The following is a 21,761-nucleotide window of genomic DNA, read 5'->3' on the forward strand; positions in this document are numbered from 1 at the left end:
GCAATTATCTCCCAATCACTGATCTCCCATAATTAAGGAAATGCATATCGATAAATAACCTGATAGAGAAATCGGTTTACCTCTAGACGTGAACTACGAATAACATTTCCATTCATCCACTTGCATGTGTATTTATTGTTTACCATCATTAGGAATGCTGGTATCAACAATATCAATATTACTGTTATGTTTCAGCACCTTTTGGAAGTAAACGATCAGAAACAGACGACAAAAGTCTGAATCAAAAGTTTTATTTCAGGTTTGTGAAAAGGTGGAAACTCAGACAGCTGGATGTGATGATGGTGCAGCTGAGGTGTCTTTTCCACCACAAAATAAAAAGCCGGACTGTTCTTTCTTGAGTTTAAGGCAGATTATTCTGCTGACTGCTAGAACAAAGACTTTCTAAGAACTTAATCACACTTATGGCGTCAAAAGCTTTAACAACTCAGAGGCACATTTTATGAAAGTCTTGCCAAGGTCTCATGCTGAACCACTCTAAAGCCTCTGTTTTTTCACTTCATATCATTTAGAGGAACACAAAGCACATTTTTTACCCAAACAAACAACAAGCAAAGACAAATACTTTTCTGACACCAATAAAGTTTTGCTTTGATTAAAAATAGATAGTTTATATTTGACAATTCCCTGGTATAAATTTAAATTACAGCCTCATTCTGCTCAATACTTCGATTTAAAAAAAATGTAAATGTCTGTTTCTTTGAAATCTGTTTGTGATTTAAAGTGATGGGCAATAATCACAAATTATTATATTTAAATCCTTCAGGACAACTAAATTTTCTTTTCTTTTCCAATTATTGATTGACCAAAAACCTCAGATGTTTGACCTGCTGAGCATTTCTTGAACAGAATTTCCACATCTGGTTTTCTGATTCGACACCAACCACCTGTCTGCATCAGCTTTATTTAAATTGAACAAAACGAGGGAAAGAAATCACTTCCAAATGTCGAAGCACCAACTCAATAACAAACATCAACTTTCGGACAAAGAGCACTTTTTATCGTAAATTGTTCCAGGAATGATTGTATTGGATTGTTTTAGACTTCTAATAACAATAATAAATGGCTTTAGGGGTATCACCAGAATATCTTACATGCTACACATATAATTAAGGCATAATTACACCATAATGTACAAAAAAATACACTTTTAAAAGTTTTAGCTTATGACCATAAGGGATACTCAATGTCCTTTTGTCTTGAGTAAGAATTGCAATTTCACATAAAAATATAAGTCATAAATTAAATATATAATTTTAAAACATAAAATAATCTAAATGTTTTTATTTGGAACTGAAAATTGCACAGGTATTGCAGCGTAATACTGGGAGTAAAGCTATCTGCTGTTGTAGCAGACATCACCGTTCCAACTGTAATTTTGAGCTAGCATTAGAAGAGTGACAAACTTCCAAAACAGCCCAAGTTTTCTTACTTGTAAGTAAACGGAAACATATAGGAAATTCATTGGAGTCAGCGTGAGCAGCAACATGTGGGGAGGAGCAATGCTGCACTGCTGTGCTCCGTAATCGTGTGCAGCTGAATCATTCGCGGCGCCATGATGGACGTTGGGTGTATTGAACAGAGCAACTGAAATTGTTTCCCTAAGTTGCTTTTGCCAGTTTCTTTGTGGCTTCTTCTTGGTCGAGTCGAGATGATTTGTGTGTGAACGTAACACACCGGGTTGGGCCTCACAGACGGCGGTATTTACAAGTTGGAAACAGCTAGCTTAAAAGCTTAGAAACCGATTCATACCTGCTTCCTTTTACGTGTTGATCATGTGTCGCCTGGAGTGATTTATATGATATGTCACAAAAAGCAGCATTGAAAACGACCAAAAGACGAGATGCTAACCAGGTTTTTCCCCTGCATGCTAGGCTACATGATGGTGGGCATTGTTTCCATGGTTACTAGACATGTACTTTTCCCATAGTACTATATTGAATACTGTTTTTCTAATTGTATTACTTATGAAGTATGTGAACGTTAATCTTCTTACCTTGTAAAAAGTCCAGCTGATAGGCATTACTATTAGCAGCTGCTATCATCGCTTCCAATAGCCTCATTAAAAGTTATGCAACAAAATGACAAGTTTGGTTTTCACCCTTATCTGTACAACCCACCCCGCAACATCCTGTCACCATTCTTAAAGTGAAATGAACTAAATAAAAGCGATAATAGGCTACCAAGATGTCCACTTTTTGGCAGGCTTAACTTTGGTTGTTTGACCTCCATCATGGTGGAGTTTGACCTCCATCATGGCAGAGTTTGACCTCCATCATGGCGGAGTTTGACCTCCATCATGGTGGAGTTTGACCTCCATCATGGTGGAGTTTGACCTCCATCATGGCAGAGTTTGACCTCCATCATGGCGGAGTTTGACCTCCATCATGGTGGAGTTTGACCTCCATCATGGCAGAGTTTGACCTCCATCATGGCGGAGTTTGACCTCCACCATGGTGGAGTTTGACCTCCATCATGGCGGAGTTTGACCTCCATCATGGCGGAGTTTGACCTCCATCATGGTGGAGTTTGACCTCCATCATGGCGGAGTTTGACCTCCATCATGGCGGAGTTTGACCTCCATCATGGTGGAGTTTGACCTCCATCATGGCGGAGTTTGACCTCCATCATGGCGGAGTTTGACCTCCATCATGGTGGAGTTTGACCTCCATCATGGCGGAGTTCTGAAGACTGTGACATCACGTGCAAAGGCTCAATAACAAACCATTGGGTCGGTTATGAAAAGTTTTTAAATCTTAATTATAGTGGGTGAGTAATGATGTACAGTAAAATTTAACTTTTTCAGCAGTGAATGTACAGAAAGTAAACAGTATTTTTAGCACTTTTCTGCTGTTTTATACCAACCCACTCCTACAAAGAAGCTGAAATTTGTATTTCAGAAGCCCAAACTTTGACATTTTAAAGAAGAAAAAAAAATGGTTAGTATTAAATGTGTATTTGCAGAACAAGATTTTGCATGAATATAATAAGGAACAACAAGTGAATCAGTGAGTGTCAGATATGTTCAGGTTCAGTGGTACAAAAGGCTTTTGTCAAGATTTCAGTGGTAAACATGCAACAGTCTTGATTTCAACTGGTGCCTGAACAGCTTTTGTTATGCTCTGCCGGGGTTAAAGGTCATGATTTGACCCATTTCTGTGAATGACTTCATTGCAACAGACAGACAACCTTATAGCGACATTAAACACAGTGTCACTTCTTACATTTGCAGTTGGCCCACATTTTCTTACGTTTGGTAACTTTTTGCATGATTTCGTGGTTCTATAAATACAACAGGTTTTATAAATTAATAGCAATAAATGCACAGTGTTCGGAAAAGGTTGCTTAAAATGATCATAAGTGCTTCAGCAGAAGGCAGATTGACTTTTTCCTCCTGTTTACTGAAGGAATGCTCAGATTATAGGTGGGTGTTAGAGATTAAAAGCCATCTTCTCTGTTTATTGTTGATTTCTTTCTTCTTTTCTTTCTCCAAGCACAAATTTTTTCTGCCCAAACAAGATGGAGATGAACGTTGAGTCATAACACGACCCAAACAACTCTTACACTGTAAAACACATGACCTGCATTTAGTTGTGTCTACTGTCTTCTACTCTTTAAGTCAAATAAATGTATCCAATTTTAGATTTTGAGCCTAAATGTGAGTTTGTGAAAGATAAACTTACAGCAGTAAGTTATGTTAACTGTTTTTAATTAATTTTCTCAAACATCCAAGAGTTGAGTTTTTAGGTTAGCACTTTAAAAAATTAAAAGAGGAAAAAAACAGGAATGGGAACTATTTCCCAGAATGCTTAGTGGTATGTTTTTGTATCCTGAGATGGAAGTGCGTTACATTGATCCAACTCGTGTTTTATTAAGGCAAATGTTTATTTTAATGTCCTGTTCACACTAAATGTTTTTGAGCAAATTCATTGCAAAGTGAATCAGTTTTAAAAAAAGTCATTATCAGATCAGAAATTTTGTTCATGCAATTTGAAACAACAGTTTAAATTATTCTAAAGTAAAATAAGTCATTATTTTAACTTGATATTGTGAGTAAAAATAATAGAGAAATGTGGCTCCTTAACTAGGAGAGGACAGTTTTTTCTTGCATATTGTGAAATAATTATCTGGTTTAAATTGCAGCCTTAAGTTAAAACTCACAATTCAAGATTAATGAACTTAATAAACAATGTTTATGCAACTTCTCACTCTTTGTTAAATTAACTTCATGAATATTAATTTATGAGTTAAAACCAAACGATTTTCTTGTTGACATAAGTTGGATTTTCAAGGCAGCAGATGAAGTTTCATTTTGAAGTTAAACCACCTTCAAATGTTTTACAGTGTAGGACATACAGGTGAATCAGGGATTCAAGACCTTCACGGTCCTGTTGCAAAACTCTCAATAATCTGCTCATGTCAAAACAGCAGAATTTCAGCATTTATTAATAAGTTTGTTCACGTGATAAGTCATAAAATATCACAAACCTTCAACTACTTCCTGCTGTCTTCTTTGTGGTTTATGTCAGTGGCAACATTCGGTTGCTGGTCATGTGACTCGCGTGATGAGAAAAAGTGTTTATATTGTGACTAATTTAGATATAGATGAAAAATCATCCTTTCCTAGCGCTAAAACTTTTTAAAATATTCCAAGTATGCGCAATTACATAGTGGATGGAAACGCAGCTGCTGTTTTCTACGTTTTGAACCCTCAGAAGGTGAGCGGTAAAATGTCTTCAGGAAACAAGGAAGTAAGTCCTGATGCCTTCAATTCAAGCACTAAATGTTGAAATGTCCTGAATTACTGCGAATCCGCAGCATCGTGTTGCTCAACATGCGTCCTCCCGCTGTCCGTCTCGCTTTATCCAGACGTCTGGCAGGTCTGGCCTGCTGTTGGGTAAGATGACCACTTCTTCACTCCGGCTGCTGCGGTCCTTCGTCTCGTAAACCGTTTCCTTCAGCGAGAGCCTCAGCATGTCTCTCTTGCCGTTGAGGTGTCCTGGCTGCAGCTGAGCCGCCGTCTCTCCATCGTCCTGTTGCGGGTTTGAAGACCCCGCCTCAATGTCACTCAGACATGTTTCGCAGGAATCCTCCAGGCCTTCGCAGGAGCTCTGAGACTGGAAGTGCTGATTGTGACCCTCCTTTGTGGTATTTTCATCCTTGCAGAACGACTGCTGGTCTGTGGTCTCCATTGTGTGGCTGATGATGGTTTCCTCTATGCTCGATGATGAGGAGTAAGACGTATTGCTCCATTGCTTCCCCACAACTGATTGACCCCAGCAGGTTTTGCACAGCAGATTTCCAGTCGCTACATCTTCCTGCAGCTGGCCTGCTTGGCGGAGGCTGTTTCTGTAAGGGGATGAGGTTTGAAGGGCTGGATCCAAATCCTTCTTGCTCACCTCTACCCCACAAAACTCAATTTCATCTGAGAGCACCGAGGGCTGGTTGGACAGCTTGCTGGTGCAGGTGCTGTTTTCAAAGCTGTCGCTGAGGCGAAAGGCCAGAGGCTGCAGCTCGTATTGCTCTGCGCCGCTGTGCAAACCTCCTCCTCCGGTCTGTTTGTGTCTGTGCTGACGCTGGTGGTCGGGGTCGAGGTAACCACCTGCCTCTTTGTCATAACTCCGCCTCCCTCTGGATCTGCTGAAAGCCCCGTTGGCAGCAGGCGAAGAGCCGGGCTCGGAGCAGGCGGGCAGCACGGCGCCGTCTGTGTCCTCCAAGCAACACGGCGGCGTGATTCTTCCGCAGTTTCTCTGCGGCCCGCAAAAGCAGCACAGGGACTGAAAAAAGAAGGTTGCAAACCCACACGCCACACATTTCACCAGAAACAGGAAAATCCCTATTTTTCTAAAATGTAAGGCAGTGGATGGTAGCATGACGATGCCCATGAAGAAAAATGCACCGGAAACTATTGCTACAGGGCATCCCATTCTTTTAGTAGAGTGAGCCACTTTTCCTATCTTGTCTGAATGAGGAGCTAAATTGTAGGAAATGGAAAAGTTGGCTACAAAGTCAACAGAAAGCCCTGCGGCGGAGGATATGAGCAGGGCCTCTACGCCACTCAGCTGCCACTCAAGCAGGACGAGGAGTCCAACAGTGACGAACACACTTCCTCCTACAGCAACAGTCGCATATAAACTAAGTGGGATGTTCCAGGTGGTCAGCAGCAGCAGAATAAACGTGAGAGCGACAGAAAACCCAGCGACCAACAGAGTCTCCGAACGTAGAGACTGCTGTAGATCGAACAGAGACAGCTGGCTGATGAACCAGCCGTTCTCCAGCCCTTGTGGGGCTCCTGACATTTCTTTGTTGAACCATGTCAGGATTTCCCTGTAAAAACCACTGGTTCTGCTAAAGTTGAAGCTGTAGAGATGGGTGGTCTGGAACTCCAGAACGAGGGCAGCTGCCGAGCCATTTGGCAGGAAGTACAGGCCTCCACGATGAGGCGCATGGCTCTCAGCGTGTTTCTCTGCCAGCATCATATTCAGGCAGCTTTCAAAGACGCTGGGAGGGAAAGGGAAGGTGATGTTGCTGCAGCAGAGATGAAGGGCATCAGTGGTTCCTGAGCACCGCCCGACAGACACCCAGCGCACCAGCTGCTCCACAAGGCAGACGTTTTCCGTCACGACATCTTTGTTTTCTGGTGTTGGAGCAGAGTAAAAGCTTTGGTTCTGAACCCTTCCACACAGATCTCTGAGCCAGACCTGAGCGTCCGGCCTGCTCATGTTAAAGTCAGGGTCAAAAACCAGGGAGCCGTTACTCTGTGGGTTAAAGTGATCTCCATTATCAGTCGGTTTGATGCCCCAAACGAGCAGAACAGTGACGGGTTTGTCCTCTCCATTCCTCTGCCTCTCAAACATAAACATGTGGCGGTACTCTGCGTCGTATCTCTCAAAAGGGTGGCTGGAGCGGAACAGCTGGGCGACACAGCTGTCCAGAGTGGGTAACCTCATGCCCGGGTCAACGCAGGACATGTATGTGCCCCCGGCAGCAAGAACCGCAAACCAGCACACCCAGATGTAGCGAAACTTCACGACCCCACAGGGTAGGATTTTCAGAAACAGCAGGTTCGAGGTGTCTGACAGGCCTCTTTTCAGTTCTCTCAGCTTCTGCACCAGGCTGAAGATGCACCTCTTACAGGAACTCGTTTCCCAGAAGCCACCCAGGTTTTTGGAGCAGTGGGGCTTCCAGGTTTGCACCACCACAGACGCAGCGGGCGCCTTCCTGGACCGCTCCAGCAAGATGAAAGAGCACGGCAGCCACACTAACGCCAGCAGACAGCTGATCACGGAAGCAGTCCCCAGATAAATCGAGAAACATCTAATTGCTGTGATGCTGCTGAGATAACCGCAGAAAAAAGCTGCACTGGAGGTCAAGCCTGAAGCTAAGATAATATAGCCTATTTCCTGTAAGGCTCTGTTCACTCTCTTCTCCAGGGAGGCTGAAGGGTTTTGCATTAGCTGCAGATTCCAGAAATCTGTAAAGATAAAAACCTGATTGGAGCAACTTCCTAAGAGAATCAGAGCTGCTGCCAGGTTCACCATCGGGAAGAAAGTCAGGTGAAAAGCTACTTTATAGAAGAAATACGAGGTCAGGAGAGAGACTGTGATTGCTAGAACAGATAATGCTACAGTGAAGAAGGACTGGAGATATAAAACCATGGTGAACAAGAGGGATAAAACAGCGAGGACCGGGAACACCGAATCTCTCACCAAGTAATATCTGAACAGCGTCTTCTTGATACCAAAGTCTATCCCGGTGATGGTCGTGTTATTGTACATCAGATCTCTTCCTTCAAGGCTGTTCATGTAGATCTCCATCATGTGCTCTCCTTTCTGGATGGGTAAGAACAGAAGGCTGTACTTCAGCGTCGGTATTTGGTATTCGACGGTCTGAGGGCCGAGAAAGTCTTTGTCAACGAGGTAGTGCAGGATCTGGAACACAACGCGGGATTGTTTACAGCGGGAGGGAACGGCGAGGCAGCCGCCATGCATGGGTCTCTCTGCACAGGCCGCGGTCAGATCTCCCCGGTGGTAGGATGGAGCACATTTCCGGAGAAGATTCAAAGACTCTGAGACCTGGAGCGGCAACAGGATAGCAGAAAATGAGACCAAGGAACAGGAGCTCTAGGCGTTTATCCAGCTTTCACACTGTAGATATGAAAGCTGCATTGCAAAAACACTCAATTTTATCAAGTATTTTCATGCAGTTTCTAGTGCAAATATCTCAAATCAGATAAAACTAACTTATAAGAACTTTTCAGGAAAGAAATAGGAGATTGTTTCTATTTCTTGACATTGATCTAAAAGTACTGGTTCAATTGGCAGATTATTTCACCTGAAAGATGGGAAATATATCTTGTAATAACTGAACTAAACGGCCAATGGAACCAGTACTTTTAGATCAATATAAAGAACTTATTTACTTAAAACAAGCTCCTTTATTGTGCTGAAAAGCTACTTGTGAGTTCGTTCTGTCTCATTTCAAGTCTAATAAGAATTTTGCACTAAAAACTATGCAAAAATACTAGCTTCTTTCACTTAATTAAAAAGAAAAATCATAATTTCCAAACTACATTTTGTATTAAATTAAGTTGTTGGGTTTTTTTTTCAGAGATTATAATTTGTCTGACAATCTGAGACATTTAGGTGTCATTTCACATCTGGAACAAGTCAAATTTCAGTTTCAGTTCCTTTTTTTGGGCAACAACATAAAATAGCTCAGCTTCAACTCCTTGGTTAGAGTTATAAAAGTAAAAGCCTAGCACTGAAAAGAAAACTCCCTTGGCAATGATGAAAGTTAACTACGGCTTGACATAAACAATTCCTGATAAAACTGGCACAATTCAGCCAGAGCGAGACTCCAAACTCCATTATGAATTCAGACTTTCTGGAAAATCCATAACTGACCTTCTCAATTTGCCAATCCAAACAACTGCAGCCTGTTACATTATGGTGAGATCTAATTAGCTGGGAGCTGATAACATAAAGCTACAGTGCCTGTTGGGAGGTAAGGCTGAGGCAGCAGGAGGCGTTGGAGAGAACTGCCAAGTAATTCCCCAAAGACCAGCTTGGACAGCAGCCACTTCTCGGCGTTCCCTCCGATTCCACGCTCTCAGGCTGCTGGCACAGGTCCTGGAACTGAGCCTGGGACCGAATCTGGTTCACAGGGAGAACAAACAAAGCTTTCTGAACTCAGGCCCGCTTCTGAAACTAAGTCACAGTCAAGAAATTAACCTCCTATGACATTCGGTCAGCGACGTGCGATCATGGAAAAATAATATATAAAGATAAAATTATGTATATTGCTGTTTTCACCCTGTTGTTTCTACAAGAAAGTACCTATTTTCCATTTAGCTTAACCAATTCTGATTGTTTTTCCATTCAAATGCTCAAAAAAGCCTCACCTGGGATTGATCAACCTCCCGCTAACTGCTCTACAACACACTTCCTGCAGCTCAAACTGCATTAACTGCACTTTGATTAGTATTTATAGCAAACTTAGTATTTATAGGCTGCCATTCTATGGGTGCATGTTCCTCCTGTCTGCACGTCACCAATAAAATGGTGAAAACTCATTTAATACATGAACTGATTTTTCATAATTTAGCTCATGTATACAATGTACAATGTTTTTGGTCAAGACTGTCAAACAGATAAGAAGTGGCATTGACAGAGGAGTGAGCTAACCCTGGATTGCTCCATCTCACACATGGCGTGGATGGCCTTCAGGCTCCAGAGACTGGCTGAGTTTTCGGATCGAAACACCAGCTGGGCGTAGCGCTCGCCTGCAGAGAGAAGCAGATGGCGTCAGGCGACCAGAGCGAGATGACCGGCGGTGAATCATGTGATTCAAGGGATGGTTAGCGAACATCAAAGTGGGTTAAAAAAAGAAAAGCTTGTGAATTGCGCTGAGGTATGATACGATGGAGATGAAAGACGGCAATCAACACATTTTGTGCCAAACAAAAATCAGGCTAATAAATCTACTGAGGGAGATTTCTGCGTTTCATTAAAAACATAAAAGTTAAACCTTAAACAGAAATTGGCTTTCCACTTAAAGCCACATATAAAACTGCTTCTTCTGAACTACTAAACCACATCACAAAACTTGGTATTTTCATGATCCATGATGTAGTCAGGGATCTTTTACGTATTTCTAGTTCAAGATATAGCAAGTTTTTGTCTGGTTTAAAGAAGACCTACGATGTTTCCTTGAGCAGGTTGGGATAGGTTTATGGTCTGCACCAATATGGTTTCGTTACAGAGGAAAATGAAAAGTACAACACAAAGTATTCATGGTTTTAAAACCAAGTCTTAACAGAAGGTCAAATTATGAGACTTTTACTGAAAGCCAACTTTGTTGCACCCAGTTCAGCTTTTATTCTTTATTTAACTTAGCTAAATAGAGCAAATGTTTTGAAACCCAAATCCTGTTTTTATTACTGAAAATAAATGTATTCAATCCAGCCTAGAAGAAACTGAAAACTAAACGTCTTTCTTTTAATACAGCAAACGTGCAAAATTAAAGTAGGAGTAATTTTCTGCCAGCAAACAAAGAAATTTTGAGTGCATTCTATGAAGATGGAAATTTATAAAAAATTCAAATATCAAAAATTTTCTAGAAAATATCTGAGATTCATCACAACATTTCTGACATTTATTGTTTTTTTTATTTGCTTATAATGGCCCTGAATATATGGCTGTCGTAAAAATCCCTTCCAACATTTGGATCTTCAATAAGAATCTGGTTACTTTATTTGCTTAGTTTTAGTTAGTTTTTCTTTTTATTGGCCCTCTACTACTTTTGAGTCAACAATTTTGGCCCACATGGCAAAAAGTTTGGACACCCCTCATCTATACAAAACACGTTTGTCACATTTTTTGCACAAAATTATTATTTTAGCCTGGTGATTTCTACATTTTATGAGTTTCTCTCAGGGAGTCTTGTCACTTTAAATCCAAATAAGTTCTTCTGGCCACTCCGCCAACTTAATGTTTACACTCTCATGTGAAAATGGCTGAAAACAGATGAACAATTATAAAACCGTATATCTTTGAAAAGCAGAAATGGGGCCTCCTGCACAACCAACAAGAATGCAGCAGGTGGTTTCTAAATAGTCAGTCAACAACAAAACCTTTGTCTTTTCTAGAAGCCATTGTACAACAGCAAAACCAGCTGAACAAATATACTGGAGTTCTTATTGGGTTGCTAGGTGACAGGTGGAACTCCACTGAGGTTGCTAGGTAACAGAGCAGCGTGGTTGTGCAATAAGGAGGTTTGTGAAGCGGCCCATTTTCTACACACCATAAAACATTAACTTATTGCCAAAGAATATCCGAGTGTTTTCTTTTGAGCGCTTTGGCTGATTTTAGAAGCAGCAGAAACACAAATGGAAAGTATAACAACATGCAAAATGTGTTCTTTAATTAAAGAAGAATAATGTGTTCTTTAATTAAAGAACTGGGTGGTTCAGGTCTTCCTCACCTGGAGCATCACAGAGGAAAGTGTCCAGAGAAAAGTCAGCAGCCAGCATCCTCTTAACACGTCGACCTCTGGAGACGAGCTGACTGCCATTACTGTCTCTGCTGACAGCGCTGGCCTTGGCAAAGCTGAAATGTCAGAAAACACGTCTGATCTTACAAATGTAAATGCATTATACTTTAATTTTATGAATAATCAATTCTGAATAAATGTACAGCCATTACAGGAAAAAGCAACTCATTAGTTTGGCCTGGTTTCATTGTTTCATGGTGGAATGATCACTTAACAAGCAACTGCAATTAACTTTATAAACTATAATTGGTCAAAAAGTTGTAATTTATTGTGGATTTTTATTAAATCCTCAAAGGGCCAAAATTATATGTATGTGCTCAACATTAAAAGCTTCTGACTTCACTCCAGCTGGATATGAAATATCCACTTATATCAAATATATATTTTCAAACCCGTAGTTTTTGCAATTCATCAGTTTATCTGCCAGTAAATCAGCCCAGAGCATGACGCTGCCACCACTGCACTTGGCAGTTGGTATTAAGGACTGAAAGCCTCACAGTGACTTCTTCAAACATATTTCTTGCCAGCCGTAGTGGTTTTTCTCCTCTGACCATGTGGTTTAACCCATTAACCTGCTTCATTGAACAGTGGCACTGATATTTCAGATGTTTTCAGTTAAGCTTTGACCATTCCTGGTTGTTCTTTAACTAAAGATACAAACAATTAATCCACTTTACGTCTAATGGTTTTATAGATTAAAATGAGTTCCAATTGAATAACTAATAACGTCAGTTTACGCCATCTTTTATTTAGTGTTGCAGTTTAGCCGCCGTCCAGCAGAGGGCCCCGCTACTCATCTTCAGGCGGAACGAGCGAAATAGAAACAAAGATGGCGGCGGGCGATGCCAAAACAAACGGTCCAAACGGAGTCGGTAGCGGGATTAAAATGCACTTTATGCAGTTATGTGTTGAAGTATAAACACTCGACCGGTTCCTAAAGTTTGACATGACGGAAAATCATGGCGTCAATAAGCTGATTAATGGCTGTGGTGAGTTAATGCACGTCACAGAGAAAAGTTTTAGCTTTCTTTCAAGAGCAAACACATCTTTACTTTTCTGTTCAGAAACTCAAGAAGTTCCTGTTTTTTGTTATGTATATATACATATGTATATAAACACTTTCAGATATTAGAGAAAATCAGAATTTTCTCTTTATTCAGGTAAATTTGTTATGCAATGATGGTTGACCTTAAAATAAGAGAAAACTTATTTTTTTTCAGAAAATGGCCGCTTATCAATTAATCGTTAATCAATTAAATTCAAAAATACTTTGTTAAATGTTGTTGTTACTCATATTAATTAAAATTCTTATAGCGTCATTGTGTGTAGTGATACAGGAAATATTTCCTGTAGCAGTCTGTACTACAGCAAATTTCAAGATCCCTCTGACTGAAGACAATGTGTATGTTGTCCATAGTTAATCAACTTTAGATTAACTTATTAAACAATAGCTTGCAAGTAGGCCTGTTACAACAAATAAGTCAATTAATTGTATGACAAATTAAAGGAAGCTCAATAATTCTAATTTACATAATTTATCTTTCTTTTCTTTTCTGTCTTTCTACCAAAAGCTGGATGATTAGTCTTCAATCTGGTGCTTTGGTTGGAACCAATCTTTTTTTTTTTGAAGGACAATTTTGTTTACAGAGAGAAAATAATTACTTTTATTTGTTGTTTCTGTTTTATTTATTTTTTATATATTTAAAATGTCTTCTAGTTCCATTGTTAATTGTTCATTGGAATTTGTTTTTTATTTATTTTTAAGAATGTGTTCTTGTTTATTACTATGCCTTATTATGCCATTGCCATTAGATTATTTGAAAATGAAAATATTGTTTATTGCAACAAATTCTGGGAGAATTTATCATCCTGAAAAAAATGTTATGGTGACAGGCTGATATTTACTAAATCCAAACCAATTTTCTTCCACCTGAGAGAAGTTTGGATTAGATAAAGCAGGGTAACATTTAGCATCTGCAATGGCCTTGACCTCAACCAAACAGTTTAAAGAAACTCTGCCAGTTTGACCTAGAAACGCGTTAAAATATCCAACAGAATGGTTTGCAGAAACATCTCATTGTACTCTGACTCTCGGCTGACCTTTTGCTGAGCTGCTGTGGCTCAGCAGAAAGAGTTTTTCCCGGGCCGGTTTCCTGCTGCAGCTTGGACAAGCTGGACAGTCGAACTCCGATGTACGTTCCCCGCGGCTGGAAACCCTGAGACGTTCAGAGCACAACGACTCACTCAGAAACAAAGATAGTTATGAGGAAAGAACACAAAACTTTTACTCAAGTTAGAGTGGCACTTCTTCAACATATTTTTACTAAAGTAAAACGTAGCCGTCCAAGAAATTACTCAGGAATAAATAGTATTTGGTAAAAAGTCTGCACAAGAACTGACCAATATTTTAAATATTTTAAAAATTACATCACATGGACCAAAATATAAAGTTAAGAGGACAAAATTACAATAATTCATATAAGTAACAAAAAACAGCAAAATCAGGAAAAAGACAATTTTTTTCTAAATCGATTTCTTTCGATAAAAACTGCAGGTGTATGTCTGTCTGGTAAATTTTTTTGGTTAAAACATGTTTATTTTTCATTTCAGTGGGTAGGAAATCCAGAAATTTTACTTGAGTAGAAATACTTCATAATAAAATTACAAGTGCAGTAAAAATATTCTTAAAGGTACATTTTTGCCCTCAGAGCATTGCGTATTTCATATTTTTCTTGGTTGGCTCAAATTTTACTTTCCATATCAATTAGTCTTTACTGCTGGGATAATTTAAATTAAACGTGAGACTGGAGCGACTGAAACAGTCACCAGAAGTTTCTGTCGTAGGTAAGGTGTGAAAGAGATGGTGAGATTTTCATAACACATCCTGCTCACTCAGTGCGTCTCATTTACCCACCAGAAGCGGATCAGAGAAATCTGGCAGAGACCCAATGAAGAGTCCAGCCAGTGACAATCCCAGCAGCAGGATGGCACAAACCAGCAGCACCAGTAACGGTCGGTCCACTAACAGCTGGGAATACCTGCAAAAACAGAAATAAAATTTCTTGTTAAATTAAGTATTTAACAATAACAGAAGAAAAATAAGAAATTATGAATCCTGCACTGGGATTTAATACTCACTTTCTAATGATGACGTAAAGTCCTCCAGTCCTGTAAACGTTAAAAATGTCATACTAATAACAGAACATAATTATGCCAGAAATGATCTACATGTTGTCTAACATTTGAATTATAATATTGAATAAAAAATACTAATTCCACTGGAAGATTTCTTCACTAAGACTTTTTCCCCATTATAAGTGATATAATCTATTTTTTTATCAATATCTTGATAAAATCTTGCTGCAAAGTTACTTGTAAGTTAGCTTTATCTTATTTTAAGTGTACTTAGATATTTTGCACTAGAAAGTAGACCAAAATACTTCTTAAAGTCAGAAAAATATGGTTAAAATAATCTTAACAAAATCATATTTCATTGCTGGAAAACATGTCTTGGTGTTTTATTTTGTCCCACCTTACTGACGCCACATGGCGCTGCTTCGGTTTGGTTCTGGTTTCGTTCGACCCGTGCAGCCAGTGGCACCTGGCCGACCCGTGGCAGGACGCCTGCTGGCCAGAACCACAGCTGTGCCCGGGTTTCACCGCCAGCCCTCCGTCCGCATGGCAGCTGTGGCAGCAGTGGGCTTTGACTGGTCCGTGACGGCTGCAGTGGGGGCATTTATGGTGGCACGGCGAATGGCAGCCTCCAGTCTGAAGACGCTGTGGGACCTTAAGGAAGAGTAACACATTTTATGATCGGTCTAGTCAAAGTAAAAAAAAAAAAAGGCATGGTCAGACAAAGTACACTATGTATTTAGTAGGGACTGATTTGCACATTGATTAAAACTTTTTTAAATGCATTAGAATTAGACAAAAAAAAAATTTTAATCTGTTTTTGGACAATGCATATAATAAAGGTTCAAGTGACTTAATTACACACATTATAAAACAGCAAATACAAAACAAAGCCAAGTACTACACAATTATTATAAAACGTCTAAGAAAACTGTAAAAACACAAAAATCTTACCAAGTATTTTTGGTCCAGTTTCTAGTGCCAATATCTTAGTTCACTTGAAGTTAGAGAAAAGTATCGTGTAGGCAAGAAATATAATCTTATTTAAGTAAATAATTCCTGAAAAAGTATAACAAGATAATTTCCAATGTCATAAGGAAAATAATTTGCTAGAACAATGAATACTTTTTTGTTAATATTAAGGAATTGTTGACTTAAAAATTTACTTGTAAGTTAATTTTGTCTTATTTCAAGTGAGATAAGATATTTGAACTAAAAAAATTACTTGGTAATATGTTGTGTGTTACAGTGCAGACTGTGTAATTTTATTTGTTACTTGAATTATGTTTGTACCATGCATATAAATAACAGTATCATCTGCATATATTTGAATAAAGACAGTTAAGAATACGTTATTGCATACATTTGAATAAAACAATGGCCGTTTGGGAGTATTTTCTACATATAGCAGGTATTGCTGGACCCGGTGCTCCAGGTAGACACACACAGACGTACCTGATGGTAGAGCTGGAAGGAGGAGGAGGGTTTGCCCAGGCTGCTGCAGCTGTCACACAGCTCCTCTGCAGAGGGGATGACGGTCAGCTGGGCCTCTACGGAGCCGTCGGGGGGGCGCAGAGAAACCACCGGGATGCAACTGAGCAAAGACAAATAAAGGCATGTAACCCCAACAACACAATGGAAGAAATACCTGGAAATGAAGGAATTATCGCACAAGCAATAACCTTTTTCTCATAGATTCAGAGTAAAAATGCACAACTCAGCATCAATCATGAGGCAAGAAATGGATTCAGAAACAAATTGTAGCTAAATAAAAAGGAGAAGAAGATGGTTGATGTAGGTAGGTCTGATCTTCAGATACTGCAAAAAGATAGAAGTTTATCTTCTGAACACTAGTGGTGATGGAATAGCTAATTTAAATACCTGCTATTGATGACCCTTCAGAGAGTTGGTGTTTGGGTCGCCTTATATTGCAATTCTGCAGCACGCCTACATGTTAAGGTTGTCATAGTCAAGCCAGCATAAATGATCTACTTCCCTCTACCTACCTATTTCTTCTTTTAATTAAAACTTTTTCTGACCTCATCTTGTTGTCATACTGTTGACAATTAGTAGAAAATCATTGCGTCTTTTCTTATGCATCACGCATGCGTTTAATATTTAGCGTTGACTGCTAAAAGTGAACTCTGCTAAAAGTGAACTCTGGTCCACTTAAAACCCTCAGTCTCGGTTCATTTGAAGTGAACTCTCAAATGCTTATGTGAACGTCAACTGGAGACCGCTCCAAAAGCAGGAAGTGGATTAAAGCGCATGGCATTCTGGGTAAATACAAACACACAAGTTTAGCGTTATAGGGATAAATGTCATGTGGACTTCTCCCAAAGAGAAATCCTACAACAGCTAAAATCTGAGCCCACTCCATTTTTGTTTACATTGTATGAAAAAGGAAGTTGCGCTCATGTCTTCTTCAGAGGTTTTCTTGTTGTTTCCTGCAGTAGCTCTTGGTGCAGCACCCCCAGAGGAGAGGATGGGAACAGGTTTTTCAAAGGATTTGGTTCGTTTGACACGTTGCAGTGTGAAAGAAAACCACAGAAGTTGAAAATGTAACAGATGTTGCAAAGGTCTAATGGACAATGAGGTGTGAAAACCCTGAAAGTGTTTGTAACCCTGTACTTTTCCAACACTTATCAAGCTTAACTCCATAGAAAACGCTCTTTCTACTCGATCCACAACTGTTCAAACCTGCATGTGCAACAAAACAACGTATCTGACCTGCTTCTGCATCAGCCCCTGCACAGCTCTGCTCTAAACTGAAGCGTTGCATAATTTACTCATAAACAGCCCAGGCTGCTGCCTAATGGCTGTTCTGCGTGAAGGGACTGCGTTGTTTGTTTTTCCAGCAGTCTGGACGCAGCCAGTCTTGTCGTCTCGTAACCATGGCAGTAGAGGAAGCCAGCGAAACCTGGCTGACCTCGCAGATACAGTCGCATCGAGCAGTAAGAGGCTCAGATGAGGTTAAAAATACAGTAAACCTGAAGATTTCTGTGTGCTAAAGAATCTAACTGATTTATAAAGCAAAATATACACAGCAGCTCTTTGTCATGAAGCATTTTATTAGTATTTAGTGAATAGGGAACCATAATTTACTTAATTTATTAATATTTCTGAGAAATTACAAAAACTGATCCACACAGGACTGTGTCTGAAACAGGACTTTGACGTCAGTGTGGCTCGTGTGAAGCTGCTGTGGGAATCCGCATCTGAAATTACTTCCCACTGCTGCTCCACTCCTAGTGCACCGAATATAAACAGACACAGTGGAAAACCTTTGTGGAGCTGAAAATCTGAGCTTAGCAGAATAACCACAAGCTAAACACGCGTTTCCTGCAGATCTCAGTGCTGGCTTTGATTCTGGTTGTTTTTCCAACCTGTTAAAAGTCCCAAGAGGAAACCAAAACCAGCGGCGATGGTTAGTTTATAGGTAAACTAAACTAAATTATTTATAATAAGCTCTTATGAGAAAAAATGCTCCAGTTTCAATTAGCATGTCTGCATAACAGTCTCATCTATTCATTGTCTTCAGATATTAAGAGAGGGAGAAAACAAGGTCATCATTCATCAATCAAGTTAAAAATTTGTCAGAATTCTGAGAGAAAAACTCAAAATAAATAAAATTTTCAATTCTAAGAAAAAGTCAGAATTCTGAAGGAAATCTCAGAATTGTGACAAAAAAATCAAAATTCAAGAAAATTGGAATTCTGAGAAAAATTCAAAACATCCAAGTTCCACTGGCAGACTATTTCACTTCTAAGTAAACATTTTCCCATGTTGTAAGTGAAATAATCTGCCAATGGAATTAGTACATTTTCCTCAATATTAAGGAATTATTGACTTAAAACAAGCTTAAATATATTGCTGTAAAATTGCTTATAAATAATTTTTTTTCTTATTTTATGTATACCAAGATATAGATATAGAAACTAGACCAAAATACTTCGCAAGATTTTATACTTTTGCAGTATTTAGCCAGTTTAAATACCTGGGTATTTCAAAATAAGAGTCCAGTTCATACAGTTAGAACAAAAAACATGAATTATCTCAAGAAATTCATGACACCGATATGACGAAGCTAATTACAAACAACGCTAACGATAGTAATTATGTTGCACACATCTGGTGTTGAAATGTCGGTATGATGGGCCCCCAATGAAATCTACCCTAGGTCCCAAAAAGTTTTGACCGGCCCTGCCTAATGTTCACGTTCTCCTAAAACAACATATTTCCTCAGTAAACTCTCAATCTGTCAATCCAGATACTGACTGCTGATTCTTATAGAAATCAGATCTGTTGGGACTCGACCTAAAGTAACTTGGAGATTCTGCGTTTTGCATGTCAAAGAAGAAGAACAGGCGTGTTCTCCTTGTAGCGACAGACGCTGCTGAGTTTAGCTCCATGTTTTCTCAGCCTCATTGTCTGATGTTTTCCTGCCAAGTAGAAAAGCTGCTGGGGATCAGAATGAGTGACTGGCTGACATCTGTAAGCCAAACAGCAGGGAAAGAAACAGCTGATTTCTGACAAGTCAACATTTTCATGTTCGCTTCCTGCTGGACTCAGTCCGTTAAATGCAAAAACAGGCCAGTGCAATGAGATCAGGTTCTGTTCGGGTGGCCATTTGTAAATCTACACAATAAAACATCTACATACATATTTTCAAAATGTTATTCATACATTTATAAACATATAATAATTAGAAAGCTAAATATTTAGCTTTCTAATTAAATATTTAAATTAAATACTTAGCTAGAGAACTGAATCATTAGTTTTTAAACTAAGCATTTAAAAATATTTAGTTTAAAAACTAAATAGGTTGTGAAATAAATATTTAGAAAGGAAGCTAAATAAATAGAAATTTAGGTCGGACTTAAATATTTAGTCTGACCAATTTACTTGGCAGTAAATGGTTAGCGTACAAACTAAGTATTTAGTTTCCAACTAAATATTTAGCTGAAAAGCTTAAATATTGATTATTCAAACTAAAGTTTGAATAATATTTACATTGAACATATTCAAACTAACTACTTAGGAAACCAAATATTTAGCTTGGACTTAAAAATACTTGGTTCTAAATATTTAGCTTGCAAACTAAATAAATATTTTCTAATTAAATGTTTATATCTAAATATTTAGTTTGTAAACTAAACATCTAGCTCATGAGTTAAATATGTATACAGGAAGCTGAATATTTAGCTTTACTGCTAAAAATCTAGCTCACAAATCAAATGTTTGGTCAGGAAGGAAATATTTAGCTCTTAAATTAAATATTCACGTGGGAACTAAATATTTACCAACTAAATGTTTGAATTAAAAGCTAAATATTTAGTTTGTTAGCAACACTATTTAGCCTGTGAATGACATATTTAGTTAGGAACCTTTAGTTTGAAAACTAATATTTCTAAATATTTAGTTTGGAAATTAAATATTTAGTTCAGACTTAATCAACTAAATATTTAGCTCACAAACTAAACATTTAGTTCCTGACTTAACATTTAAATCAAAAGCTAAATATTTAGTTTGCAAGCCAAATGTAGTTTGTGACTTAAATATTTAGTTTGGAATGTTGACATTTATAAATTTAAGAACAACATAGTTAAATATTAGTTTTTAAAAAATAACACCAATCAATTTTGGTACAAATGGCAGCCCGTAGGTTTTTTCTACTAAATCAATGCAGATCATTTGACCTGCAACAATGAAAACATGAAGATGTTTTTAAAAATGCAGGTAATTACAATGTTGATGCCATCAGACCTTCCAGCAGCTGACGTCATCACTCATTGAGACTTTTTCAATAATTAAACCCAAATGCGGATTTATATGAATTTCTCATGCAGAAAAAAGAAACGCACCTCTGAGCAGTCTGCTGAATTTCCTTCTCTTCAGTCGGAGAATCATCCACCACTATCGCATCAGTACTTTCTCCAATAATCGATCGAGCCTCCATCCTCCTCTCGATTTAATCAGCGCCTATTAAAAGGTCACGATCACCGTGGGAACATTTTAAATTAATTAATCTGCTTTAATCCACGCGGTCAGAGCAGCAGTGCTTGTTTCTGGGGTTGCTACTACACAGCTGCAGCATCAGGGATGTTTGCGTTAACCTGCTGCGCTCTGATTGGCTGAGCCGCGCTGATGCTGCTGACGCGGCGCGGAGGCTGCCCAATCGGGTGCGAGGCTGGAGAGCCCGGAGACGGTTCATCCTGCAGGTGCAGCTTAGTTTTAAACAGGAGCGTCGGCTCTGATGCTCAGCCTGAGCAAATATAAACAAACTCTCATCTGAGGGAAACTAGAAACCCTCAGATTGTTTTCAGTGAAATAAATTCAAGGATGTAATGGGAACAAAACAACTTTAATACCAACAAACAGGTCCAGAAGTTTCACATTTAAGGACCCAGTTTGGTCCAATTCAAACCTCCTTTACAAAAATTAAGCTATAAATTGATTTTTTGTAAAAGTTATTTTTTCATGATAACAAACAAGGTTCTGAAAGTAAGAAAGAAAGAAACCCAAAAGAAAGAGAAAACAACAAAAGATAGAAAACAAGGAAAAGCAAAGAACAGACATGTTTATGTGTCTACATGTTGTTATTACTAAGGTCCGGGTAACATGTGATGCATATAAAGCATCACAACTGGATGGCTCCCAACAGGAAGTCGGCCATTTTGGATCCAAGCTGCCATTTCCTCTTTTTTCTATAAATGATTTGATGGAACTGTTCTGCCAGTGACCAGGATTCTGCTCTCATGTTCAAATATTTTAATCATTCATTAGCATATTGGGGCCGTTTTAGATACAAAAAGAGAAGAAATTTTTGCTAAAACAAAAAAAATCCACAAATAATTGGAAGTGACTGAATTTGAAAAATGTATATCTATTTTTTTACCTTCTGAGATTAATCTAAAACATTTCTTCAATGCAAATTTTCAACTTTTCAGATTCAGGAATTTCAGAGTTTTTCTAGAATATGTTAGTCTTGAAATTTCAACTTTTGAAAATTGGAATTTTTTTAGAAAATTTCTGAGGTCAATTTTAAATTTTTAAAA

General features: G+C 38.7%; 1 protein-coding gene across 1 annotated transcript; it reads right to left on the minus strand.

The window, feature by feature from the left end:
- Nucleotides 1–10: 10 nt before the first annotated feature.
- Nucleotides 11–20,752, minus strand: disp2 (dispatched homolog 2 (Drosophila)). Its single transcript, XM_055053506.1, has 10 exons — nucleotides 20,568–20,752; nucleotides 16,159–16,297; nucleotides 15,104–15,357; nucleotides 14,710–14,739; nucleotides 14,486–14,609; nucleotides 13,672–13,787; nucleotides 11,503–11,627; nucleotides 9,705–9,802; nucleotides 9,015–9,173; nucleotides 11–8,093 (listed from the first exon to the last, which is right to left on the minus strand). Exons 1-10 carry the CDS (start codon nucleotides 20,660–20,662, stop codon nucleotides 4,848–4,850), a joined length of 4,386 nt encoding a protein of 1,461 aa, XP_054909481.1. The 5' UTR covers nucleotides 20,663–20,752; the 3' UTR covers nucleotides 11–4,847.
- Between the last annotated feature and the right edge of the window lie 1,009 nt (nucleotides 20,753–21,761).

This window comes from Poeciliopsis prolifica, unplaced genomic scaffold (assembly GCF_027474105.1).
Source record: "Poeciliopsis prolifica strain line A6 unplaced genomic scaffold, Auburn_PproV2 SCAFFOLD037, whole genome shotgun sequence".
NCBI classification, from domain to species: Eukaryota; Metazoa; Chordata; class Actinopteri; order Cyprinodontiformes; family Poeciliidae; genus Poeciliopsis; species Poeciliopsis prolifica.

What these genes read in the sequence shown, in the direction of transcription:
- disp2 (XM_055053506.1), bottom strand. Translation starts at nt 20,662, where the DNA reads ATGGAGGCTCGATCGATTATTGGAGAAAGTACTGATGCGATAGTGGTG. An exon ending in TTTCCTCTGTGATGCTCCAG is followed by an intron (nt 9,803 to 11,502) that starts GTGAGGAAGACC and finishes TTCTCTCTGCAG; the next exon opens with GCGAGCGCTACGCCCAGCTG. An exon ending in TCAGCCTTACCTCCCAACAG is followed by an intron (nt 8,094 to 9,014) that starts GCACTGTAGCTT and finishes TTGCCGCTCCAG; the next exon opens with GTCTCAGAGTCTTTGAATCT.